Source organism: Rana temporaria, chromosome 3 (assembly GCF_905171775.1).
Source record: "Rana temporaria chromosome 3, aRanTem1.1, whole genome shotgun sequence".
Lineage (NCBI taxonomy): Eukaryota > Metazoa > Chordata > Amphibia > Anura > Ranidae > Rana > Rana temporaria.
Window position 1 is genome coordinate 469,602,794 of NC_053491.1, and position 20,246 is coordinate 469,623,039.

At 41.5% G+C, this 20,246-nt stretch overlaps 1 protein-coding gene across 1 annotated transcript; it reads left to right on the forward strand.

Moving 5' to 3' along the window:
* The first annotated feature begins 295 nt into the window (after nucleotides 1-295).
* Nucleotides 296-967, forward strand: LOC120930635 (olfactory receptor 11A1-like). Its single transcript, XM_040341811.1, has one exon. It carries the CDS (start codon nucleotides 296-298, stop codon nucleotides 965-967), a length of 672 nt encoding a protein of 223 aa, XP_040197745.1.
* The last annotated feature ends 19,279 nt before the right edge of the window (nucleotides 968-20,246 follow it).

Genomic DNA, 20,246 nt, shown 5'->3' on the forward strand with positions numbered 1-20,246 from the left:
ATTTTGTTAAAACAGAGAACACGTGAGTAATGAGAATATGACTAATGAAAATGTGACAACCGTGAAGGTATTCTTTTTTCTGGGATTCCCTGGACTTGGTGGGTTTAGATTTTGTCTCTTCATTCTCATCTTGTCTGCATATACTGTGACAGTTCTCCTCGATACCATGATTATTATATTAACGTCAACCAGAAGAAGTCTACATTCCCCTATGTACTTGTTCCTCAAGAATTTCTTATTTTCAGAAATGTTTTTACTGACTTTAATTGTCCCCAATATGTTACGTATCATATGGATGGATGGAGCCACCATTTCTGTCACTGCATGCATCACTCAGAGCTACTTGTTTGTGGCTTCAGGTGCTACTGAATGTTACCTTCTCACAGTAATGTCCTATGACCGATACTTGGCCATATGTAAACCTTTACACTATAATACAATAATGGACGACACCCTTCAATATTTCTTGGTCATCTTTTGCTGGATATCAACTTTCCTTTTGACATTGATCCCATTGAGCATTCTAGTAATGCTCAAGTTCTGTGGTCAGAACGTCATTGACCATTACTTCTGTGATCTTGCTCCTTTTGTGACTATCGCTTGTTCTGATACTTCTGTCCTGGAAATAGATATTTTTGTTCTAACCATCCCCATGGTTGCTCTTCCATGTGTTTTAATCATTGTAAGTTATGTGTGGATTTGTGTAGTTATACTCAGGATGCCGTCTATCGGCAGCAGGAAGAAAGCCTTCTCTACCTGTAGCACTCACCTCTTGGTGGTGGGTATGTTTTATGGTGCCGTGCTAATAAATTATTTTACTCCAGTAAAAGGACATTCTGTAGCCATCAACAAAATGTTATCAATTGTATTTACTGTAGTAACACCATTGTTCAATCCCATAATATACAGCCTAAGGAACCAGGATATTCATGCTGTCATTTGTAGTTATATACGACGGTGGAAATGAAGATCCCAACACTGATGTCCTGTACACACAAGCGGAATTTCCGATGGAAAAAGTCTGATGTGAGCTTTTCATCGGATATTCCGACCCTGTGTATGCCCCATTGGACTGTTTCTGTCGTAATTTCCGATGGACTTAAGCCTTGTACACACAGTCGGACATCAAACAAACGTTCCCTTGGATTTTTGTCCGAAGGGAGTTGTCCGGTCACACCCATAGCATACACACGCTCTGACTTTTCTGCAAACTTTTCTAAAACGTTCCCAACATCACATGGGTTTTCTGCACTTTTCTGCTCTTTACCGCCACCCTTTGGTTAACTTCTGCTATTGTTGGTTGATTTTAACATTGGTTCTGAGCATGCGTATTTGCACTTTGTACAAAAGTCCGATGGCTTGCTGTACACACGGTCGGACTAGGCACCATCGGACTTTTGTTGACGTAAAGTTTGTCCATTTGCTCACCGAACTTTTTGTCCGATGAAACCCGAAAAAGTTGGTCCGATGGAGCGTACACACGATCGGACAAATATGAAAACTTGCAGATTTTGAAGTTTGTTGGCAAAATGTCCAACCGTGTGTACGGGCCTTTAGATAGAGAGCAGGTTCTCTATTCTTCCGACGGAAAAAATTCCTATTGGAAAATCTGTTTGTCTGTATGCTTTCTCGACGGGAAAAAAACATGCATGCTCAGAAACAATTTGACGCATGCTCGGAAGCATCGACCTTCTTTTTCTCGCCTCGTCGTTGTACGTCACCGCATTCTCGACGCTTGAAAGTTCAGAAAATTTTATGTGTGACTGTGTGTACGAAAGCCAAGCTTGAGCAGAATTCCGCCGGAAAAACCACCCAACAGAAATTCAGGGCATGAGAAATATTATTAAAATTATTGCATTATTTGACTCATCAAGTATTATAATTCTCCTTTATGGTTTGAGAGGTCATGCTTATTGTAGTAAAACTGTTTATTCTCACCTTCAAAACTTTCATTAAGAATTAAAGGGGTTGTAAAGGTACAATTTTTTGTAAAAGTTAGATAGCAGAGGGCTAGCATTAAATCTGGGCATAGAGGGTTCGTTTTAACAGATTCCACATTCCACACAAGCAGGGTAGATGGAAGAATCCCTATGGGACATTATAGTCTGAGAGTGGCTTCCAATGCTGTCAGAATACACTGATCAATAGCTGCAAACGATTGACTATAAAGCTGTTTAATGCTTGTTAAGATGCAACCAATGTAATGTCCATAGAGTGGTGCACATTAGGCTATTGGGATGCTTTAAAGGGGTTGTAAAGGTAAAAAATGTTTCCCCTAAATAGCTTCCTTTACCTTAATGCAGTCCTCCTTCACTTACCTCATCCTTTCATTTTGCTTTTAAATGTCCTTATTTCTAATGAGAAATCCTCACTTCCTGTTCTTCTGTCTGTAACTCCACACAGTAATGCAAGGCTTTCTTCCTGGTGTGGAGTGTCGTGCTCGCCCCCTCCCTTGGACTACAGGAGAGTCAGGACGCTCTCTACGTTGCAGATAGAGAAAGGAGCTGTTTGTTAACCGCCATTACTAGTAAAAAATCATAAATCTATCCCCTATTTTGTAGGCGCTATAACTTTTGCGCAAACCAATCACTATACACTTATTGCGATTTTTTTTACCAAAAATATGTAGAAGAATACGTACAAATTGGGATATTTATTATAGCAAAAAGTAAAAAATATTGTGTTTTTTTTTTCAAAATTTTTGCTCTTTTTTGTTTGTAGAGCAAAAAAATAAAAACTGCAGAGATGATCAAATACCACCAAAAGAAAACTATATTTGTGGGAAAAAAAAGAACGTCAATTTTGTTTGGGAGCCACGTCGCACGACCGCAATTGTCATTCAAAGCGTGAGAGTGCTGAAAGCTGAAAATTGGTCTGGACAGGAAGGGGGTGAAAATGCCCAGTAGGCAAGTGGATAAGCTTCTACCCAGCTGTTCCCTGGACACTCTTCTAAACAGAAGACATCTCCAAAGATGTTCTATTGGATTAGAATAAATACTTATAGAGCGCCGAATGCGAGTTGTGAAACTCGCGTCTAAGCGCTTACTAACAAGCTGGGGGTATCCAGTTCCCAGGAGCAAAAAGAAGAAACTAGGACATCTAAGTAGACATCTAAACAGACAAGAAATAAACAGAAATATAAAAAGAAGGGGGGGGGGGTGTCAGGGCACAAAAAGCCTATCCCTACTCCCTGACCATGGACCGCAGCCTGGGATTAAGGCAGCGTCCTGCTAAGGGCTCGGAAGGCCAAGTGTCTATCTGTAGGCTTGTGAAAAAATAAGTGTTTTCAAGCCCTTACGGAAGGCCATCAAGGAGGCCATCTTCCTGCTCTCCATATATACCCTCAGACGGGCCAAAACTCTTTTCACATTCAACAGCAGTAAGTAGAATTAATCCTGCGGAAAATAAATCTTAGGTTGACTACAGTAAAGTTGCAAAAACAAGACTAAGGACTAAGGGACACTAGAGCTTAAAGTGGTGTTCAAAAAAAAAATCATTAAAACCAGCAGCTACACATACTGCAGCTGCTAACTTTTAATAAATGGACACTTACCTGTCCTGGAGTCCGGCAATGTCGGCACCGCAGCTGATGTTTCCATCAGCTGTCAGGTGCTGCCGCCGCCATTGTGCTGCCGCCAGTGAACCAGGACGTTATAGCCTTTCGTCTTCACTACGTGAACCCCACTGCCAATGCCCGACCACGACACCATCTGCCTGGAGTTTGCATGTTCTCCCTGTGCCTGCGTGGGTTTCCTCCGGGTACTCCGGTTTCCTCCCACACTCCAAAGACATGCTGGTAGGTAAATTGGATCTGTCCAAAAAAAAAAAATTGGCCCAGTATATATGTATATATGTGTGTACGACTGTGTGTCCCAAGCGTGTCACGATCCTACTGGGTAAAATGACGGCACCAGCCAAGCAGACACTGGCTGGAAAAAGCGCCCAGAGGCGATTCAGTTTGCATGAGTAGCGCTATACAAGTCATTCATTCATTCATTCATTCTTTCATTCATTCAATGCGTGAGGTTCAGCTCCTCTTTCCTATTGGCCTCGTGGCCAGGGGAGGAGGAGGGAGCCCCGCTGTGACGTTACGGGCCACGACCCCGACTTACGGAAGTGGGAAAGTATACCTGTCAAAGACAGGTATCCTGTCCCCAATCCCCCCGAAAGGTGCCAATTGTGGCACTGGAGGGGGGGAGGAATCCGATGAACGGGAGATCCACTTTAGGGTGGAACTCCGCTTTAAGGCAGGATCCCTACAAAGCTTACAGTATTTGATTGTAATGTTGATAGTTACTGTATATTTGGATCCCAAATGTAATTTAAGCACACGGGCCCCTTCTTGACTTTATCCACCACTTGACGAAGCCAACATATCTCTCACTGGATGAATCACGCAAAGATTTTTGTGTCTTCAAAGACTTCTGAATACAATTTTCTCACAACAATGTCCTTTGACTTTCACTACAGATTTGTATCACTTTCCAGCAGCCTACAATGCTGGAACAAACCCTTCATTAATTGGCTAGGGTAGAAAAATCTTGATAATTCATAGATTGTTACCTCTCACACTAACTATGAGATTCGACTCTACAGCAGCGTGAAGAAATAATCCTGCTGAAGACAGAAAAAGTAAAGAAAGCTCAGGCTGACTTCAGCCAAGCTGCAAAAACAAGGCAAAATTTAACTAGGAACACTCCAGCTAAAGGCAGAATCCCTACACAGCGTATTTCATTGCCATTATGATCGTTATAATTAGGGCCTACAAGTAAGTTCTGTACAGGGGCCCATTTGTGACTTTATCTACCTCTATCTACCTCACATTCAAGACCCTCTGTCTCACCCACAAGTGCACACAAGGAATTGCTCCTCAATACTTGTGCGAGAAAATAAAACACTACACCCCCAATCGCGTTCTCCGATCAACCAACCAAAAGCTCCTTCACATCCCCAAGTCTCGCTACAAATTGAAGGGAGAACGAAGATTTGCAGTCCAAGGACCACGGCTATGGAACGCTCTACCCACAAACATCCACATAGAGGAAAACCATCGGGCCTTTGGGAAAAAACTTAAGACCCACCTCTTCTGAAGGATCAGGAGGACGCTAGATTGAAATAAGCGCATTGAGGCGATTTAGTTCGCATTTGTAGCGCTATACAAGTTATTCGCTCACACTCACTCACTCTGGATGAAGCCAACATACTGTATCTCTCATTGGAGGAATCACTGAATAATTCTTGTTTTAAAAAAAATTCTGAATACATTTCTATTTTTAGGAAGGAATCTAACTAGGATTGTTCCAGCCCAAAGAATACACTACTTTATGTATTACATTATGATAGTAGTAAATAGGACCCAAATGTGATTTCTGCATAGAGGTCCCTTTGCTGACTTTTTCTGCCACTGGATGAAGCCAACAAATCTCTCACTGAATGAACCAATCAGAGCGACTTCTTTTTGTCTTCAAAAACTTCTGAATAAACTATTCCAACTTAAACTATACTTGACCAAAATGGCTTTTCAACATGATTTTGTTGTGTTTTAGTGATCATAGGTATATTTTTTTTTTAAAACCGTGAACCAGCTTCAGAATCTCACAGGAAATACAAAAATAATAATAAACATATTCAGTCAAATTAAAATTGTAGGCTCTCCAAAGAGTAGAATTGTACGCCAGGGATAGGTAGTCATTATCAGTGAAAAATGAATATATACAAGGTTTGTGTACATTAGAATTTTTAAGCAATATAAAATAATAGAGCAAATGGTGCTTGGATCTCATTTTTTTTTTTTTACTATTTTTAACACATGACATTTTTATCTTTGTCTCAACGTTAAATTTTTTTTGGGGGGTTTACAGATATTTCATGAGCTACCCTTATTCTACCTTTTGTTATGCCAGTATTGTTAAATACATTTTATGTACTGCATAGTGTTAATGTTAACATAGCTTAAAATTACAGCCTATGAAATGGTAAGGATTGTGCATTGAATTTATTAAATATGCATTTTTATTTTGTAAAATTATGGATTTTTTTTATTTATTTATTTGTATATTAAAAGCAGTGCGTTTTTCTATGCATACTAATGGTATCAATTTTAACCTTCAGCATTTTCTCTCTGATTGAAAGTCAGTTAAAAAAAATTGCTATTTTCTTACCAAAATCAGGATGGTTTGTTAACAAGGTAATCTGTGTAAAAAACTAATAATTATAAACTATATTGTAACTGATAATAATAATAATAATAATAATAATAATAATAATAATAATAATAATAATTAATAAGCAATGCTGTTTGGCTGTCTCTATGTTCCCATTGGAAGATTTCTTTACACATCTTGTTCTGATGACAACAATAATTTTGGATTGTCCATCACTTGCACTCATGGTGACAATTGGTCATCAAGACAAATTGCAATAGTGAACCTCCACAGTGAGAAATACAATTTAGACATGTGCACACTGAAATATTTTGTTTTGGAATTTCGTTTTCGTCCAAAAAATATAATGTATTTAGTTACTCCCAAAATTTGTTTTTATTTATTTTGTTTCGTTAAAAAAATGTATTCGTCCGAAAATCAGAATAAATTAAAGGGGTTGTAAAGGTTTGTCTTTTATTTTCTAAATTGGTTCCTTTAAGCTGGTGCATTGTTGGTTCACTTACCTTTTCCTTCGATTTCCCTTCTAAGGGCCAGATCCAGAGAGAATTGGATCCGCGCAGCGTATCATAGATACGCTACGCCGCCGTACCTTACCTGGCGGAATTTCGAATCCTCAACGATTTCGCGCCGTAAGTTAGTGTATTTCTGGCGGCGAAATTCAAATCGGCGATCAGGGGGCGGGTTTCATTTAAATGAAGCGCGTCCCCGCGCCAAATTAACTGCGCATGCGTCGTCCAGAAATTTCCCGCCGTGCTTTGCGCGAAATGACGTTGCAACGAAGTCATTTTTTGAACTTAGACGTGAGTTACGTCCATCCCTATTCACGGACGACTTACGCAAAAAAAATTTCGACGCGGGAACGGCGGCCATACTTAACATGGCAAGTCTATCTATATGCCACAAAATACCAGCTTTAACTATACGCCGGAAAAAGCCGACTACAGACGACGTTAGAAAATGCGACGGCCGCGCGTACGTTCGTGGATCGTCGTAAATCGCTAATTTGCATACCCGACGCGGAAAACGATGCGAGCTCCACCCAGCGGGCGCCGAAGTATTGCATCCTAAGATACGCCTGTCGGATCTTATCCAGATGCCGTCGTATCTTGGTTTGAGGATTCAAACTAAAGATACAACGCAGGAAATTTGAAAGTACGCCGGCGTATCAGTAGATACTCCGGCGTACTTGCTCTGTGGATCTGCCCCATAATGTTTTTTTTCTTTGTTTGAATTTCTCACTTCCTGCTTCTTGTCAATAAGCTTTCCACCATCATCCGAGCGGTGGAAAGTCATTTAGAACAGCTTACTGAACACCTTACTGAGGAAGAACAGGATGTGAGAAATTCAGACAAAGAAAACAAAGAAAAAAAACATTTAGAAGGAAAATTTAAGGAAAAGGTAAGTGAACCAACAATGCACTGGCTTAAAGTAACCTATTTAGAAAATAAAAAATTAACCTTTATAACCCCTTTAAGGTCAAATCTGTCATTGAAGGTGTCTGTCGAATGTTCTAAGAAGATTTGACGGAGCAGCAAAACTGTACGACGCCGAAATCGTACATTTCCGGGTCGAATGTTCCGCCTACAAGCTATAGAAGAATTCTAATGTTGTATGACACTAGTAATAATTATATTTATAAATTATTATTACTAGTCGACCAACATTAGAATTCTTCTATAGCCTATGGGCTGAGCATTTGACCTTAAATGTACAATTGCGGCATCGTACAGTTTAGCTGCTTGTCAAATCTTTTTAGAGCATTCGACAGACACCATAAGCCTTCAATGACAGATTCAACGTTTGCATGTTTTTCGCTGCTTCGTCGAATCTTTGTCGTTCATGTGGAATGGTTTATCCCAACACTGTCTCTATAATGTCGAATCTTTTCTCTCTATGTCAAATCTTTCCTCTCTATGTAGAATAATCTTGGACTAATAGTTAAGGTTAGGCACATTCGCCCACAGATTCAATAGACACAGATTGTTATTGTCAGCGTCATGTCAAATCTTCTATCTATCTGTTGTAGCAACGAAAACGAAAATAAAGCATTTTTTATGTCGAATCTTTCGGATTTCGGATTCTGCATATTTGTTTTCGTTTATTAAAACGATAACGAAAATACCAGAAATTTAAAAACAAAAATGCATTCAGACGAAAACGAATGCACATGTCTAATAAAATTCTCACTGGGCAGATAGCCCCTCCCCATTCTATGCAAAGCTAGTTTTGCTCTAGATCAGTGGTCTCCAAACTGATGCAGCCCTTTTCATGCTTTTATCCGGCCCTTGGGGCACTATTTCATCCACTGATACCAACAATGACGCTTAATTCCCCCAAACCAATTTCCCACAAAGGGGTACAATTCTTCCCAACGACGCCAACAATGGAGCCTAATAACACCAATGATGGGGTACAGTTCCTCCCACTGACACCAATAAAAGGGCACAATTACTCGTACTGCATCAAACAATGGGGCATTATTTTTCCCCACTGGGACATTTTCCACTCCCAATGGCCACAGTCTGGCACCCCTAAAGTCTTAAGGACAGTAAACTGGCCCTTTGCTTAGAACGTTTGGAGATCTCTGCTCTAGATTATCTTTTCACATTCAAAACCAGTTATTTTTAAAAATTTCTCTGGCCCTTACTGGACACAAATAAATGCAGGTCAGGATGCAAATACGCCTCCAATAAATTACAATTCAAATTTCATCATGGGAGCATCAGATTAAATGCTACAGAATTAGCTGAATTCAGTTTTTTTTTAAGTGTCACAAAATCAGAAATCACATATGAAGGAAAAAAAAAAAAAATAGAATAAAAAAGAGTTTAGGTCTTTCTCGATAAAGGGTTCAATAGAGAATTTTTCAACTTACCGTATATACTCGAGTATAAGCCGACCTGAATATAAGCCGAGGCACCTAATTTTACCACCAAAAAATGGGAAAACGTATTGACTCGAGTATAAGCATAGGGTGTACATCTGCATACCTCACTGTGCCTCACTTTGCCCCGCTGTGTCCATGTGCATGCCTCACTGTGTCCATGCCTCACTGTGCCCATGCCTCACCGTGCCCATGCCTCACCGTGCCCATGCCTCACCGTGTCCATGTCTCACTGTGTCCATGCCTCACTGTGTCCATGCCTCACTATGCTGATGCCTCACTGTGTCCATGACTAGACTGACGTTTAACATGGGAGTCTATGGAAGGGGTGCCCGGCTTTGAAAAAACGGTGCTCCCCGGCCGTGGGTCCCCCAGACAACAAACTTTGCACACTTGTAGAGGAAGAGTGGGGCTGGTACCCGGTCCTCAAAATCTGGGAGACCAGGTGCAAAAAGGTGACTCAAGAATAAGTCGCGTGGGGGGAATTTTCAGCACAAAAAAATTTGCTGAAAAACTTGGCTTATACTCGAGTATATCATGAATTTCAGTAACCCATAAAATCAATCAGGATGGAGCTGCTGAAGTCTGACCTTCATCAAATACAAAAGATAATAAATTATTATTGATCAAAAATTACATATCATCGTTTTGAATTACAGGTGTTGTTCTTTTTACTATTATATCTCTGTGTATAAAAAAAGGCCAATGGCGCACGCATCAGGAGCACGCGCGTGCACGTTAACACGGGTTGGCCCAAATTTGCCTTTAAAAAGCCAGTAGCTGCACCAATACAGTGCTGTCTGATCTGCAGCTCTGTATCAGTGTTCTGAATCCCTGTCTAACCTGTTACCAGCACCGACCCGGCTCTACCTGGCTATCCGAACCTCTCCGATCCTCGACCCTTGGCTTGTTTTGACCCTGCTCACCTTCTTGTCTACCTGCTGCCAGACCCTTTGCCTGAACCTTGACCACGCTTAAGTCCTCCGCATCAGCTGCCTGATTTCCTGTTTGACCTGGCCCGTCTGACTCCGCTACTGCCTGTTGATTGTACTTAACCCGGCTTACCTCTCCAGCACCTGCTGCCACTGTTCCAGTACCGCCAGCTCCTGGATCACTGATCCACCTCTTCCGCTCCAACTGTCCTCAGTTCCAGCCATCCCTGAAGGATCATCATTGAGCGCCTGACTACTACTACCACTCCGGCACTCCTACCTCACTGTGCTCCTGAGCTTGTTGTTCCCACTTCAGTGACTCTCGAGCCAGGGCTGTAAGAGAGGCCTTCTCCTGCAAACTAGGCTCTGACTACCAGGTACGTTCGTACATAACAGCCCTTTTGTGGTCCTCTGTTGAAGTGATGTTAGGCCTCGTACACACGACCGAACATGTCTGCTGAAACTGGTCCGCTGACCAGTTTCAGCAGACATGTTCAGTCGTGTGTGCGGCCGACCGGACAAATGTCCAGCGGATCGGACAGGTTTCCAGCGGACAAATGTTTCTTAGCATGCTAAGAAACATGTTCGCTGGAAGCCTGTCCGTCGGACATGTTCGGTCGTCTGTACGACTTACCGGACATGTCCGCTGGGCCACCATCCCTCGCATGCGTCAAAGTGATTCGACGCATGCGTGGAAGCATTGACCTTCCAGGGTCGCGCACGTCGCCGCGTCATTGTCGCGGCGACGGCGTGGCCACGTCACGCATGTCCACGCGGATTTCGGTTTGATGGTGTGTACAACCATCAGACCGAAATCTCTGAGCGGACATGTCCGATTAAAACGGTCGATTAAGCGGAACCATTTTCATCGGACTGTCCACTCGTCTGTACGGGGACTTAGAGTGAAGTCTTTAAATGATCCCAGAAAACCCAAACATATGCACCAACAAGCATAGAAGACCTTACCATATTTTCATCTTTTCAGCCACAAAAAAATACCATGAATAATGAAAATGTGACAACAGCAACTGAATTCTTTTTTCTGGGGTTCCCTGGACTTGGTGGGTTCAGATTTCTTCTCTTCATTCCTATACTTTGTGCATATACTTTGACGGTTCTCCTGGATTTCATGATCATTGTACTAGTTTCTACTAGGAAATCTCTCCGTTCCCCCATGTACATGTTCATGAAAAATTTCCTATTTTCAGAAATGTGTTTTGTGAATGTCACTATACCCAATATGTTACGTATCATATGGATGGATGGAGCCACAGTGTCTGTCACTGGATGCATCACTCAGAGCTACTTGTTTGTATCTTCAGGTACTACTGAGTGTTATTTTCTCACAGTAATGTCCTATGACCGATATTTGGCCATATGTAAACCTTTACATTATAATACAATAATGAATCACAACCTTCAATATTTCCTGGTTATCTTTTGCTGGATGTTGGGTTTCCTTTTTACTTTGATTCCATTGAGTCTTCTAGTAATGCTCAAGTTTTGTGGTCGGAATGTCATTGACCATTACTTTTGTGATCTTGCTCCTTTTGTGACTACCGCGTGTTCAGATACCTCTGCTCTGCAAATAGATATTTTTGTTCAAACCTTCCCAATGGTTCTTGTTCCATTTGTTTTAATCATTGTAAGCTATGTGTGTATTTGTGTAACTATACTTAGGATGCCGTCTATCAGCAACAGATCAAAGGCCTTCTCTACCTGTAGCACTCACCTCATGGTTGTGAGTATGTTTTATGGAACGGTGTTAATAAATTATTTTACTCCAGTGAGAGGAAACTCAGTGTCTGTCAACAAAATAATTTCAGTTATATTTACTGTAGTGACGCCATTGTTTAACCCAATCATCTATAGCCTGAGGAACCAGGATATGCATGCTGTCATATGCAGTTTCATACACTGGAAGAAATGAAGATTGTGACACAACATTATCAATAGAGTTGGGATCAACACCCCCCTGTTCACACCAGAACTCTCAAACATTGCAAAAGTTCAGATGCGAATGCCATTGAAATCTATGTGCCGATTTTGAATGCTTATATGCAAGTTATTGGCCATAAAAAGGGTACGGGGGCCCTGGTACTGCCCAGGTGCACATATATCAATGAAAACATTTAAAAAAAATATATCTTTTTAAAGGAGCAGTGATTTTAATGATGCTTAAAAACAATAAACAATTAAGATAAAAAATTCCTTCAATTATAGTGTCTGGGGGTCTCATTAGTCTGTTTGTAAAGTTGTGCATCTGTAGCATGTATAGAACCTGCTGCAGTAAAACTGACATTTGTGACGAAAAAGAAGACTGTTAGAGATAGACAAAGCCCTGAAGTGGAAAGTCATAGCGGCGGTGTTGTATGCAGTGGCGGCTTTCGGGTTCTTCTTTGGGGGGCGGCAAACAAACAACATCCCTCAGCAGCGTGGCACAGCACCCACCCTCGGCGGCCTAGCACTTACCCGTTCATGTGGCAGGGGTGTGGTGCCCTCTCCTGGAGTGCAGGCAGTGGCTGCCGCGGCTCCAGTGTCCCTCCACCGTGTCTTCCACCAAAAGCGCTAGGCATCCAATAGGATCACCTGATGCTTTGGCCAATCGGGAAACAGGTCTCACAGACCTGCCTTCTGATTGGCGGGGAGGAACTTTAGTGTAATAATACCGAAAATTAATTCGTTATGGTCACACAACTGGGTGGGCTCAGAGCACAATGCAGATCTGTCTCTCCTCCCCTGACAGAACAAAGATCTGTCTGTTTACATTGACAGATCCCCTTTCTGCCTCTCTCAGGAGCAATCGCGGGTTGCCGGCGGACATCACGACCGCTGGCCATGCACAACAGCTCCAGCTTTGTGTCGTGGGCAGGCACACACCCCCTAGTGGTCTTAAAGCTGCCGATGTACAATGATAGTGATTCACCCAGGAGAGTCAACCTGCTGCAGTACAACTGCGGCGTCTGGTCTTAAACTGGTTAATTAAAACAAATGTAAGAACACTCATATTTTTCAAGTGTCATCCTGACACTAGGGAACAAATGCGTGGTTACAATGTATGCCTATCGCCTCTGGTTGCAACATGAAAGCCACTCATGGCGGAATCTCTGCCTTCAGTGCTGGGCTCACCAATTGGACAGGAGAGCCTGCAGAGGCACGGCAGGCAGCAGGAGTGGGGGAGACCCCTCTCACCACCTGTAAAACCAATCCATTGTAGAGCATCACTGGCTCTAAAAAAAGATACTGGGGTCATGACTGCACCTGCATAACCACTCAAACTGTCACTAGGTACTCGTAATTCGTCTGGCGCAAGTGGTAAATCAGAGCCAAGAATTGCTGGGAAATTGGAGGGGGTCTCCTGACAACAGGACAGAGGGACTGGACAGGCTACATATGTCCTTTGTACTATGATTGTTTTGCGTGTTTCTAGCACATGCCCACATAGGAAATTACACCTACCATAGGCTACTGCAAATAAGTCCATATATCAGCCTTTAGCTGCCTGGTCCTAAAAGTCCTGGTTGGACCAATTGTATGATTGTAGATCCGATGCATGCCTGGATGATGCGTGCAGGATATGGTTGAATGTTAAATGAGTCCACGTGACTTCTGTAAACATGCAGCTATCACTCTGAACTCTATGCCTCTAAAAGTGAGCCTTGTCCATGTAAAACAATACAAAATAATAATAAAAATGCCATAAATATAACCCCTATTTTATAGACGCTATAACTTTTGCACAAACCAATCACTATATGCTTATTGCTATTTTAATCACTGCTGGGATTTTTATTTTATTCCACTCATCATCAGAATTTTTTTTTTTTGGAAAAAAACATGTTTTTCTTAGTTTCTGTCAGTAAATTTTGTAAATAAGTAATTTTTCTCCTTCACTGATCATTTTTTGTGTTTATTGTTTTTGCATGAATGACTTTCTCAAAGATGACAATTCAATCAGCTTTATATAATGTATATATATCTTGCTCTTAAAGCGGAGGTCCACACAAAAAGTGAACCTCCGCTTTTCGGAACCCTCCCCCCCTCCGGTGTCACATTTGGCACATTCAGGGGGGAGGGGGTGCAGATACCTGTATAATACAGGTATTTGAACCCACTTCCGGGCATAGATAGCCGCAGAATCTGCAGATATCTACACCAGTTACCCCCCCCCCCCCAACCCTCGATGTGTTCTGGGAAACACACAGTCCCCAGAACACAGCGGGGACCAGTGAGGACGAGCAGCATGTGCCGTAGAGAACCGGGCAGTGAAGCCATTTCCTGGTTCCCTCACCGAGGACGGCAGCAGCGGCAGCCAAAATCTTCTTCAGCTGCCGACATCGCGGGCACCCTGGACAGGTAAGTGTCCATTTATTAAAAGTCAGCAGCTGTAGTATTTGTAGCTGCTGGCTTTTAATATTTTTTGTTTAGGTGGACCTCCGCTTTAACCACTTAAGACCCGAACCATTTTGCAGGTAAAGGACCTGGCCCCTTTTTGTGATTCGGCACTGCGTTGCTTTAACTGACAATTACAATTGTCGTGCGACGTTGCTCCCAAACAAAATTGGTGTCCTTTTTTTCCCATAAATAGAGATTTCTTTTGGTGGTATTTGATCACCTCTGTGGTTTTTATTTTTTGCGCTATAAACAAAAATATAGTGTAAATTTCGAAAAAAAATAAATATTTTTAACTTTTTGCTATAATAAATATCCCCAAAAAATATATAAAAAATGTTTTTTTTTCCTCAGTTTAGGCCGATACGTATTCTTCTACATATTTTTGGTAACAAAAATCGCAATAAGTGATTGGTTTGCGCAAAAGCGTTTACAATATAGGGCATAGTTTTATGGCATTTTTATTAATATTTTTTTTCACTAGTAATGGCGGCGATCAGCGATTTTCTTTGTCACTGCGATATTATGGCGGTGACACTTTTGACACATTTTTGGGACCATTGTTTTTTTCACAGCGAAAAGTACTATGAAAATGTACTGATTACTGTGAAAATTACTGGCAGTGAAGAGGTTAACCAGGAGGGGGCGCTGTAGGGTTTAAGTGTGCCCTGAGGAAGTGTTCTTACTGTGGGGGGGCGTGGCTGGGTGTGTGACGTCACTGATCATCGTTCTCTAGCACAGGGAACCGACGATCAGTGGCAGCCACACTAGGAAGCACGGGGAAGGTTTGTTTACACTTACCTCTCCCCGTTCTTCCTCTCTGTGACCCGATCTATGTCCTGGTATAGTTCAGGAAGGGGGGCGCTCACTAGCCCCCACACCATTTTTTTTTTTTTTTAGATTTTATCTTGGGGTTTCCCTTAAAATCCATACCAGACCCTTTCAGAAAGTAGTGGAGTTGTATGCAAATATTGACTGGGCCCCCCAACTTTACAGGGATTCCCAGTCTATGAACTCACCATGATGAAAGAATTGATAGGTCTGAGGATGTATGTCCCACCAGGTGGTAGTCAAAAAGGTTTGACACATACCCGGAGCAAAATCTCTGTCAGGGTCACAGGAATCAAAGAGAATTGATTGGACGTACAGGCCAACTGAAAGTTTTGCAAAGTGGCTGAAATCAAACGGTGAGTAATGCTCTATAGCAAGCAATGTTCCAGCTATAACTGTGAAACTGAGGCCAGTGAGGTCTCTATAAAGGCATGTCCCAACCAGACCCAATGTTTATGGGCAGCGTGGTTGGCCCAGTATACCACTCTGGACAAATGGACTGCCCAATATTATTATTGGAGGTCAGGGAAGCCAATACCTTTCTTGGCCTTAGGCCAGGATAAAAAGGATAGGCTAATTTTAGCCAGTTTGCCGTTCCACAACAACATCCAAAACATGCGTCAGACTGTCTGTAAAAATGTCTACTGCCTCGTACACATGACCGGTTTTCCAGACGGGAAAACTGCGAGGAGAGCTTTTGGCGGGGAATCCCGGCCGTGTGTATGCTCCTTGCAGTTTTTCTGACGGGAAAGCTGCACTAAAACCGCCAGACAAAAAATAGAACCAGCTCTCTTTTTTCCGCTGGGAAAACCGGCAGACTTTTGCCCGTCGGTTTTTGGCAGTTTTCCTATGGGAAAAACTACGATGGAGCATACACACGGCCGGGATTCCCGGCCAAAACTCCATCACAGTTTTCCTGTCGGGAAAACTGGCTGTGTGTAGGGGAAACACTGACCGAGCAGGTTCTTGGCTTTCCCCTCGGGATTTCCGACAGGAACTTTTCCCGTCAGAAATCCCGCACATGTGTACGGGGCATGATACTGACGCATTACATAAAGAAACTGGGGGAGGACTTTCATGTTCAAAGCCGTTGCACGTTCGGAAACAAGAGCAGTGTAAGATCTCAAGTTTTTAAATCTTCACATTGCATTCACGGAGTATAAAGTTAAAAGTTAATTCACATCTGTAGAAAGTTTGATCCCCAAAAAGGTGATTGCCTCCTCTTTCCAGGTGAAGTGGGGAAGTTATGTTTCCTCCAGTGGAAGAAGGCCAAGATTAAGCACCAAAGATTTTGTGTAGTTAGTGTGGAGATTAGACAAGATGGAAAAATGCTCTATAGCCTCCTTTAAATTCAGGAGGGATGTGTGCGACTTTGTAAGGAACAGCAACATGTCGTCCGCATTTGTACAAGTTTGTATTCTCTGCCAGCTATGTGAAAACCTTTGAGATACGGATGTGCCTCTAAGGGCTCATTTACACTTACTTCGGCTTCAACGCACATTAGCGGCTAGTTTACACTTTCTTCAAAACAAGGCTTCAGACAGGCTTTGTTAAAGCTTTCTAAACGCCAGTCAAGCTCATGTCACTAAATAAAATGGTTATCTTACAGTCCTGTTTACACCTTGCTTTTGCTTTGCTTCAAAAATTATACCCCATGTAGCTTTAGTGGTGCTTCAAAGTGTCTTCAAAGCCTCCATAGAAGTATATGGCAAAGCTCACTTGAAGCCCCACTAAAGCCCCACTGAAGCCTCATCAAAGCCCCACAAAGCCTTTACCGAAGCCTCATCGAAGCTCCACCAAAGCCTTCATTTTGTTTGAAAATCACATTTGCAAGACAATATCAATGAATTAATGCCTTGTTTGTCCTGAAAAACTGATATATGTGTTACTTTGTTATTTTAACCTCTAAAGACAGGTATTTGCACCCACTTCCGGCCACACAGTTTCGGGTTTACTGCGGGCAGAACGTCACCTCCCGTCCTCCCCCCGTTGTGCTCTGGGAACACTCGGCTCCCAGAGCACAGCGGGAGCCAATCAGCGGTGCAGCTCAACTCGCGCATGCGCTGTAGGGAACCGGGTAGTGAAGCCGGGTGGGGACCCGGTACCGGCCAAAGCACCCACCCCTTCCCCATGTTTAGGGCTCATGGCCTGGTATAGTTCAGGAAGGGGGGTGCTCGCTAGCCTAAGCTGCATGCTAAGGGTCTGGATTTTGGGGGTGACTCCACACCATTTTTTGTTAGATTTTATCCTAGAGTTTCCATTAAAATACATACCAGACCCTTTCAGAAAGTAGTGGAGTTGTATGCAACCCGGAACTTGGCACACATGTAGCCCCATTTCTCCTCTACAAGTGTGCAAAGTTTGTTGTCTGGGGGACCTACGGCTGGAGAGCACCGATTTTTCAAAGCTGGGCACCTCTTCCATAGACTCCCATGTTAAACATCAGTCTAGTCATGGACACAGTGAGGCATGGGCATAGTGAGGCATGGGCATAGTGAGGCATGGACACAGTGAGGCTTGCACATGGACACAGTGAGGCAAAGTGAGGCACAGTGAGGCATGCAGGTGGACACCCTAGGCTTATACTCGAGTCAATACGTTTTCCCATTTTTTTGTGGTAAAATTAGGTGCCTCGGCTTATTTTTGGGTCTGCTTATACTCGAGTATATACGGTATTCTCCCACTGTAGTTTGCATAGACTGATAGTCTTTATCAGTGTTACCACGTTCGAGGTCATACTGTTCTGTGTGTGTATATTCACATTTTCTTATCAGTGTCACTTTGTTGCAGGCTTTCATTGCCAATTGTGTGTATTTTTTCATTAGTTGGGTTGATTGCCAACTCACAGTATCAATCAACACATAAGTGCACTTTGTTGCACGCACCCCACCAGGTGTAGTTCATCACCTATCTAAGGACCCTATGGTTATATGTATATTTAGTTTGCACTTTATATTTGTTTACTACTAGCGCTCCCTTTTTTTCTGTTTTCAATGACCAAACAAACAGGCCCATATCAGAATATTAAAAATTGTTCTGATCCTTATGGGATGTGCAGGTGTGAGAGCTGAAGTGGTTAAACTTATTCAGGTAAATTTAAAATGTTGAATCTCCAAGGTACATTAATTGCACTCAAGGGATATGCAGGGATTAAAAACCAGTCTGCTATTATTAAACAAGGAACATATAATATAAAAGCTGTGTGAACATTAATTTTTTTAGAACAATAACAAATATTAGATAAAACAAAATGCTTGGAGCTTAGTCTTATACATTCTGTTTTATTTTTCTATTTTTTTTTACCTAGATTTTTTTTCACGTTGGTCCCAGGTCCACAGTTTTTATAGCCTTTATCTCCCCATTTGTTCAGGTTTTGAGATCATTGACAACGCATAATGATTTTTTTTTATTGTTTTTTTTTTTTAGTTTACAGACATTCCATAAGCTACTATAATTCTACCTCTTGCTATTGTCAGTATTGCAGATTCATTGAAAATTAATTGTATGCATTACACAGTGTTTATGGAGGAAAAAAAAAAAAAGCTTAAGATAAAACAGTCTATGAATTTGTAAAAACCGTTATAAAAAACACTACTGATTGTGCACGGAATATAAATCCTATTAAAGATGAATCCTGATTTTCTGAAATTATGGGAGAGGGGCTTCTTTTCTTTTTTTCTTTTATGTTGACAGAAGTGAGGTTTATCACTAGGGTAATAAATACTGATACACAGAAGTTTATATTCAACCCTCCCGATAGCATGCTTTCTATTAGGAATTTTAACATTTAACATTGGTTGAAAACAGAGAAAAAGTAGTGTAGGTCTTTATTTAAAAAAAAAAAAAAGCCACAAAGATAAATATGAATAATGAAAATGTGACAACGGTAAATGAATTCTTCTTTCTGGGGTTCTCTGGACTTGGCGGATTCAGATTCCTCCTCTTTATTCTCATATTGTGTGCATATACCGTGACAGTGTTCCTTGATATTATAATTATAATATTAGTGTCAACCAGAAAATGTCTACAGTCACCCATGTACATGTTCCTTAGGAATTTCTTATTTTCAGAAATGTGTTTGGTGACTGTTATTGTCCCCAATATGCTACGTATCATATGGATGGATGGAGCCACCGTGTCTGTCACTGGATGCATCGCTCAGAATTACTTGTTTGTGTCTTCGGGTTCATCTGAATGTTACCTTCTCACAGTAATGTCCTATGACCGATACTTGGCCATATGTAAACCTTTACACTATAATACAATAATGGACCACACCCTTCAATATTTTTTAGTTATCTTTTGTTGGATGTTGGGTTTCCTTTTGACATTGACCACACTAAGTCTTGTGGCTATGCTCAAGTTCTGTGATCGTTATATTATTGACCACTACTTCTGTGATATTGCTCCCTTTGTGGATATCGCTTGTTCAGATACTTCTGATCTGCAACTGGAGATATTTGTTTTATCTGTTCCCATGGTTGCTCTGCCATTTCTATTAACTGTTGTAAGTTATGTGTGTATTTCTGTAGTCATCCTTAGAATGCCGTCTATTGGCAGCAGGAAGAAAGCCTTCTCTACCTGTAGCACTCACCTCTTGGTGGTCGGTATGTTTTTTGGTGCGGGTTTAATAAATTATTTTACTCCAGTGAGAAGACATTCTGTAGCCATCAACAAAATGCTATCAGTTATATTTACTGTAGTAACACCTTTATTCAATCCCATAATATACAGCCTGAGGAACCAAGATATGCATGCTGTCATCTTCAGTTATATACAGTCTCGGAAATGAAGATCCCAACACTTAGAAATATAGTTAGGATTTCCATAATACATGGCTCTTAAAGTGTAACACTTCCAACTTGAATCAAACTTTGAAAGGTAATGCTCAATGTATTTTTGAATTAAAACTATTTATGTTTAATTTGTAGACATGTGCACACTGAAATATTTTGTTTCGTAATTTTGTTCGAAAAATACATTTATTTATTTACTCCCGAAATTAGTTTTTATTTATTTTGTTTTTCGTTAAAAAAATGCCTT